This window comes from Elephantulus edwardii, unplaced genomic scaffold (assembly GCF_000299155.1).
Source record: "Elephantulus edwardii isolate Elephantulus edwardi_28Jun2011 unplaced genomic scaffold, EleEdw1.0 scaffold00037, whole genome shotgun sequence".
NCBI classification, from domain to species: domain Eukaryota; kingdom Metazoa; phylum Chordata; class Mammalia; order Macroscelidea; family Macroscelididae; genus Elephantulus; species Elephantulus edwardii.
Window position 1 is genome coordinate 16,598,145 of NW_006399787.1, and position 7,953 is coordinate 16,606,097.

Genomic DNA, 7,953 nt, shown 5'->3' on the forward strand with positions numbered 1-7,953 from the left:
TCCATATTGAAAGCTGCAGTCCTTGACCCTCTGCAGTAAGTGCTAGCTGCAAAGTAAATAAGCTAGCTGCAAAAAAAGAAAGTGGAGATGGAACAAACCATGTGGTAGGATGAAATAAAAGAAAGTATTTTGTATTTTATGCATTGTTCACAAGCATGTTAAATATAATAGGGTAGATTTTGTGTGAGTCAATGACAACACTTTTTTTTTACGTGGAGAAGTTTATTATGTTTTGAGAATAATATATGCCCAGTCTACAAAGAGCATTGAATATACCATGGACTGCTAGGAGAACAAACAGGTTTGGCCTGGAGAGGGTGAAGCCAGAATGTTCCCTGGAGTCAAGGATTCTGAAGCTTCATCTAACATACTTTGGGCATGTTGCAACGCGGAACTGGTCCTTGGAGAGGGACATCATGTTTGGGAGAGTGGAGGGACAGTGCAGGAGAGGAAGACCCTCGATGAGGTGGATCTATTCTGTGAGTGGAGTGGTGGGAATGAATGTGTTTGAGACAGCAAGGTTGGCACAGGATAGAACAGCATTTAGGGCTCTTGCTACAAGTCACAAACAACTAGATGGTTCATAACAACAACAACAAACATTAATTAACCATCTTGTTATTGAGTACATGGAATTTAAGGCAATACTAAAAAACTGAGTATCAGATTGGGTTGTGTACATGAATAACATACATCTAGCAGTTTAAAAAATTGAAAGTTACAAGGTGGTAATAATTTAAACTGTGATGGTTAAGGTTCTAGGTCTAATTGACTAAAGTTTTTTAGCAACTTAACGTGGCCATATTCTCAGTGTTTTGCCAGTTATGTAAGAATAAGACTTAGCAGTAAAAGAATTTATAATTTAGTAGTTATGTAATGATACAATCTGACATTAATGTAAAGATGTGATTAGAAAGTTACATAACTATGTAGTCATCCTCTATTTGATGTTCTCATGTATTATACTCCAGGTTTGCATGTTTATTTTCACAAAAATGTCTGATGTGTGAAACCTAGCCCTGTTGGTAAGTAAAGAGTGGGTGTAAAGTGATTCCTTACTTATCAATCATCCAAGTTCAATAGTTACTTACTTTTGACAAATCTCCATCTATTTCCCCAGTCTCTTTCACCCTCCCAAGTAAGCAAAAGAAAATCCAAGGTATTTTATAGCTTCAAGTCATGTCATAGTTCAGAAATAATTTTCACTTCATTCTTTCTATTTCCTGTCTTCCTTATCCCACCAGCACCATTCTAGCTCTTTTATTTTGACTTTCAGCACTGCAGCTCTGATAATTCAACTCTGCCAGGATATGGATCCATAACAGTTCAGCCCTGCACACTGAGCCAGACCAGCAGTGTCTCCTACCCTACCCTCTCCTGTTCTTGAGAACTATCTCCACAATGACAATGAGGAAGGCCTTGATGCACATCAGGGTGATTTCTGTGCTACTCTGGCTTGGAGCTTCTCTGTCAGTGTGTGGCCACTCCCAGGCCAGGTCTTCTCAGCATTTCTTCTCTCCAGAAGTGGTGATGCCTTTGAAGGTGACCCGCAGAGGAAAAGATTCAAGGATTCCTGGTTGGCTATCTTACAGTCTGCGATTTGGAAGCCAGAAGCACATTATCCACATGAAGGCCAACAAGATCTTAATTTCCAGACATTTCCAGACACAGACCAGCATACCCTCCATGAGAATCAGCCTTTTACCCAGGATGACTGCTTCTTTCATGGTTATGTGGAAGGGGACTTTGAATCCTTGGTTGTTCTCAGGACCTGTTTGTGGGGCTTTCAAGGGGTGCTAAAGAGAAATGGTCTCCTATATGAAATTGAACCCGTGAAGCACTCTGCCACATTTGAACACCTGATATATTAGGTAGATATGAGACACGGTTTCCACCCATGAGATGTGGCTTACCAGAAGAAGAAATAGCACTCCAGTTGGAGTTTGCAAAAGACATATAATTCCACATTGAAGCATAGATTTTAAAGCTGGTGAACCCATAAACATTTTATTGAAATGGCAGTGGAGATAGACTGTACTCACTTCTTTTATTCACTTAAAAATATCTCAGTGGTACAACAGGATGTATTTGCTGCTGTTAATTTTGTGGATTCCATATATAACTCTTTAGACATTGATGTGTTTTTGACTGGTATTGAGATATAGACTAGGGGGAATACACCATTAACAAATGATGTTTATAAGGCTCTGAATCAATTTAGACTCTGGAGATATAGTAACATTAATAAGCAAATATCAAGTGATGTTACACATCTTTTTATAAATGAATCATTTAATACACTTTATGATACTGTCTGCCAAGGAGGTAGATGCACAAAAACTTGCAGTCATAAGTTTTTAAGGAAAATTGTTGTTTGACATGTCACTTATGGTAGCACATAAGCTTGGTCATAATTTAGGCATGGGTCACGATGATCATCGGTGTGCTTGTGAGAGCCAATATTGCCTAATGTATCCTGAAATAAAGAGATCAACAATATTTAGTATTTGCAGCTATATCACATTTTGGAACTGGACTTACACAATAGGTGAATGTGTTTGTTATCCTCCTCTACCAGAGAAGACTTTTAGGCTGAGTATTTGTGGAAACCAGTTGGTTGGAGAAGGAGAAGAATGTGACTGTGGAAACATATATAAGTGTGCTAGGGACCCTTGTTGTCTTCCAAACTGTACTCTAAGTCCAGGGGCTGCTTGTGCTTTTGGGCTGTGTTGTAAAGATGGCAGTCTCCTTCACTCAGGGTGTTTGTGTAGACCACAGACCAATGAATGTGATCTTCCGGAGTGGTGCAATGGAACTTATCATCAATGTCCTGAAGAGGTTTATGTGATGAATGGGATCCCCTGTAATGACAGTGCCTACTGCTATGAAAAGAGATGCACCAGCCATGATACACAGTGTAAAGAAATTTTTGGCCAAGAAGCAAAAAGTGCATCTCAGAGCTGTTACAGTGATGGCAACACTCAAGGAAATCGTTTTGGTCACTGTGGTGTCAAAGACAAAGGATACATAAAACATAACATTTCTGATATCCTGTGTGGAAGAATTTAGTGTGAAAATGTGAGTGTACTTCCCAGTCTTCATCAACATTCTATAGTGCATCAGATGCAGTTCAATGGCACCACTTGCTGGGGCACTGACGATCACGCGGGGTTGTCCTTACCTGATACTGGTCTTGTGAAGGATGGCACAGTGATTCAGAGCAAATACGCATTCAGTATGAATGTGTTCCTTCGACTTTGTCACAGGATTGTCATCCTGTGGCCTGCAACAAGAAAGGCATCTGTAGCAATAAATATCACTGTCATTGTTATCATGGGTGGGCGCCTCCTTGCTGTTTGTTTAAAGGTCCTGGAGGCAGTTATGAGAGTGGCCCACCTCCTCAAAAAGAGACGGCAATTTTTTTTTATCTGTTGTTACTATTTTTGATTATTTTTTTATTTTATTTTTATATTTCTTCTTCATGCTTTATAAGAAAAACAAAAAAGGAAAGGAAAAAATGAATATGCTAAAGGCGGTGAAAAAAGAGAAGATATAAAAACAGAAAATAAAAAAATCAAATGATGTAGAGAGGATAAAAGGCTGTGAACACAGAAGAGAAAAAAATCAAAGCAAATAGGTAGTATGAAGAGTACAGAGAAGGGAGTAAGGAGAGTACAAGTACAAACACAAGAATATGAGAATTAGGTGAACACATTTTGTCAAATATCTCTGATTTTTCTTTTCATGGCAGAGAAATATTTTTGCATTTCCTATGGTTTAAGCAACACTCAAGAATCTCTCATATCATGGTTAATAAACAGTAAATACTGCACCAAATGATACTAGCATGTTTCTATTTGCTTTTTAATGTTTTCTTTTTTATTGGTTTGCATACAATCATTTGTATATTGTTCATTGTATATTGTTTGTTGTTATTATTTTATTTGTTTATGAACATTATGGTTTTCTCAATTTTTCAGTTATAAAATGTTCTTACAATCATTCATATACATTGTATTTTATATAACTCATTACTGTTGATCTGTGCTAGCAGAGAGTACCAGACGAAAGTCTACCATGTTTCATTGACTATGCAAAGGCATTTGACTGTGTGGATCACAAAAACTGTGGCTGACTGTGAGAAGAATGTGAATCCCAGACTTGATTTTGCTTATGTAAAACTTATACTTGGACTAGGAGGCAGTTGTCAGAAAAGAATAAGGAAACACTGTATGGTTCAAAATCAGGAAAGGTGTACACCACGGATTCATCCTATCTCCATACCTTTTCAATCTATATACAGAACAGACCATCTGGGAGGCTGGGCTGTATGAGGAGGAATGTGACATCAGATTGAAAGAAGACTCATTAACAACCTGCATTATGCAGATGATGCAATCTTGCTTACCAAAACTGAGGAGGACCTGAGGCATTTGCGGCAGAAGGTCAAGGACTGTAGACTTCAATATGGATTGAAGCTCAACATCAAGAAAACAAAGGTTCTCATCACTGCGCCAAATGGCAACATCATGATAGATGATGAAGAGATTGAAATTGTTAACACTTTCACCTTGCTTGGCTCCACAATCAACACTCTTGGTACCAGAAGCCAGGAAATAAAAAGAAGAATTGCACTGGGAAAATCTGCTGTCAAGGACCTTTCCAGAGTACTGATGTGCAATAATGTCAGTTTGCTGAAACTGAAGGGGACCTGAAGCCCTTGCTGCAGAAGGTCAAGGACTACTTCTGTCAATATGGTTTGAAGCTCAACATCAAGAAAACAAAGATTCTTACCACTGGGAAAATTCGTAGCATCATGATAGATGGTGAAGAAATTGAGATTATTAACAACTTTAGTTTGCTTGGATCCACAATCAACACTCTTGGTACCAGCAGCCAGGAAATTAAAAGATTGCATTGTGAAAGTCTGCTGTCAAAGACCTCTCCAAAATACTGAAGTGCAATGATGTCAGTCTGCAGACTAAGGTGCACCTTATCTAGGCCATAGTCTTTGCAATCACTTGGTATGCATCAATGGACAATGACTAGGGATGATAGAAGGAGAACTGATGCCTTTGAGCTGTGGTGCTGGAGAAGAGTATTGAATATACCATGGACTTCTAGGAGAACAAACAGGTTCAATCTACAGAGGGTGCGTGAGACCAGGTAGCTGCTTGGAGGCAAGGATTCTGAAGCTTCATCTGGCATAATTTGGACATGTTGCAAGGAAGGCTCAGTCCTTAGATAGGGATGTCATTCTTAGGAGAGTGGAGGGACAATGTAAGAGACAAGACTCGAGAAGAAAGTTCTAGCGATTGAGGTAGCGGCGGGAGCAGCCGGCTGGCGGGAGGAACCGTTAGGAGAGAGCTGCTGATTAAGCCTGATCAAGATGACAACCTCCCAAAAGCACCGGGACTTCGTGGCGGAGCTCATAGGGGAGAAGCCTGTGGGGAGCCTGGCCGGCATCGGTGAAGTCCTGGGCAAGAAGCTGGAGGAGAGGGGCTTTGACAAGGCATATGTGGTCCTTGGGCAGTTTCTGGTGCTAAAGAAAGATGAAGACCTCTTCCGGGAATGGCTCAAGGACACATGCGGTGCCAACGCCAAGCAGTCCCGGGACTGCTTCGGGTGCCTTCGCGAGTGGTGCGATGCCTTCTTGTGAGGCTACGCCGGGAGCCCCCAGACCCCAGCCCTGAGGCTCCCCTTCCGTCCTCTACGAAGGAGATTGACGGAAATTGCTGTGGTCATGCTCACCTCCAAGGCTTTTTAGGAGTCTTCTCCCCTCACCGTTTTAACTTTTTTTCGAGTTCCCCTCTCTTGCACGGGTTCCCCTTCTCCACTCCTGGCCATGGAAACAATGTTCCAAGCTTCCAGAGTGGGTTCTAGGCCCCTTCCCTCACTCTTTGCCCTTCACCTTCAGTCTATTTTTATGCCATTTGGCTCCTTTTTGGCACAATAGTTACTATTCTTGTAAAGTTTTGTAAATCAATAAAGTCAGTGGCCTTCAAAAAAAAAAAAAAAAGAGACAAGACTCGCAATAAGATGGATTGATTCAGTCACTGTGGTAATGGAGGTAGGTGTGTCAGAGACAATAAGATTGGCACAGGATAGAGCAGGGTTTAGGGATGTTTTACATAGGGTTGCTATGAGTTGCAGGTGACTTGACAGCACAAAACAACAACAGCAACAACATTATTAATGATGGCATATTTCCCCAATGTAATTAATCTTTTGATTTCCCAACTGCTGGTACCAACAGTGTTGATTGTGGAGCCGAGGAAACGGAAATTGATAACAGCCTCAATTTCTTCTCCACCTATCATGGTGCTGCCAATTGGCCCAATGGTGAGAATCTTTGTCTACTTGATGTTGAGCTTCAATTCATATTGATGACTAAAGTCATTGACCTTCTGCAGCAAATACTTCAGGCCCTTCTCAGATTCAGCAAGTAAGGTGTGTCATTTGCAAAAATGTAGATTATTGATGATTCTTTCTCCAGTACTGATGCCACATTTCCTCCTCATGAACTCCAACCTCCTGAATGATCTGTTCCACATATAGATTGAAAAGGAATGGATACATTTCTGTGTGTCATTTCTGACACTCTCCTTTCCTGACTTTGAATCATGAAGTGTTTCTTTGCTCTATTTTGATGACTGCTTTCTGGTCCAAGTATAGGTTTTGCATAAGCATAATTAAATGTTCTGGGATTCCCTTTCTCCTCAAAGTTAGCCACAGTTAGTTGTGACTCCATAGTTAAATGCATTTGCATCGTCATTGAAACACAGATAGACATTCCTCTGGTGCTCTCTGCTTTCAGCTAAGCTCCATCTGACATTCACTATGATGTTCTTATTGCCACATTCACTTAACCTAACTTATATTTCTGGTAGTTACCTGTTAATGTACTTCCAATCATTTTGGGATAATTTTCAGCAGGATTCTGCTTGCATGTGATGTTGTTCAAGAATTTCCACATTCAGTTGGATCACTTTTTTTTTTAATGGGAAATAATATGGATCTCTTCCAACAGCTGGCCAGGTAGTGGTGGTCCTCCAGATTTCTTGGCACAACCTGGGGAGCATGTCCTCCTGGGCAGCATCTTTTTGTTAAAATATTTCAACTGGCATTCCTTCAATCCCTGAGACCTTTTTTTTGCCCATTCCTTCAAAGTAGCTTGGACTTGGTTTTAAGGAAATTTTTGTGGTCTAGTGGATAAGGACTTGTGCAGCCAACCCCAAAATAGGTGGCTGGAATGTACCAGCTACTCCACAGAAGAAAGATCAGCAATCTTCCATTTATAGCCTCTGTAAACTAGCTAATGTGTAAGGTGTGAGTTGATCCCAACTTGAAAACCTGCTAGAGGGACAGCTATGAGTCAGTTGCAACTCAGTAGTAAACAACAACAACTATATACCCCCTGCAAGATGTAGGGAGGCCCAATGGAAACACAAGAGTCCATGTCTCCTTTAATAATATGAGAGATTTAAAGAGTTGTAAAAACAAACTAGGAAGTTTTCCCCAAGATCCAGAGAAATTTATAGAGAAGCTTCCGAATATCACAACCAATTTTGGTCTAATGTGGAAAGACGTGATAGTTTTGTTCTCTTTCATCCACAGCTATAGGTCAGTTCCAACTCTATGGTACACAACAATAACATTTTAAGTTAAATTTGTTGTAGTTGTTGTTATTATGTGCCGTCGAGTCACTTGCAACTCATAATGACCCTGTGTACAACAGCCTTGAAAACTGCTCTATCCTGTGTCAACTTCACTGTCTCTAACACATCTACCCTTATTACCTCAGTCACTGTTACCAATCTGTCTCATTGATGGTCTCCCTCTCTTTCTCTATCCCTCCACCCTTCCAAACATGATGTCCCTCTCAAAGGACTGATCCATCCCTTCTTGCAACATGCCCAAAGTATGTCAGATGAAGCCTCAGAATCCTTGCCT

At 40.5% G+C, this 7,953-nt stretch overlaps 1 protein-coding gene and 1 pseudogene across 1 annotated transcript; both read left to right on the top strand.

The window, feature by feature from the left end:
* Positions 1 to 1,401: 1,401 nt before the first annotated feature.
* Positions 1,402 to 3,781, top strand: LOC102847692 (annotated as a pseudogene).
* A 1,608-nt stretch (positions 3,782 to 5,389) lies between these two features.
* LOC102870912 (barrier-to-autointegration factor-like) lies at positions 5,390 to 5,659 on the top strand. Its single transcript, XM_006884730.1, has one exon. The coding sequence runs from the start codon at positions 5,390 to 5,392 to the stop codon at positions 5,657 to 5,659; it is 270 nt and encodes an 89-aa protein (XP_006884792.1).
* Positions 5,660 to 7,953: the final 2,294 nt, after the last annotated feature.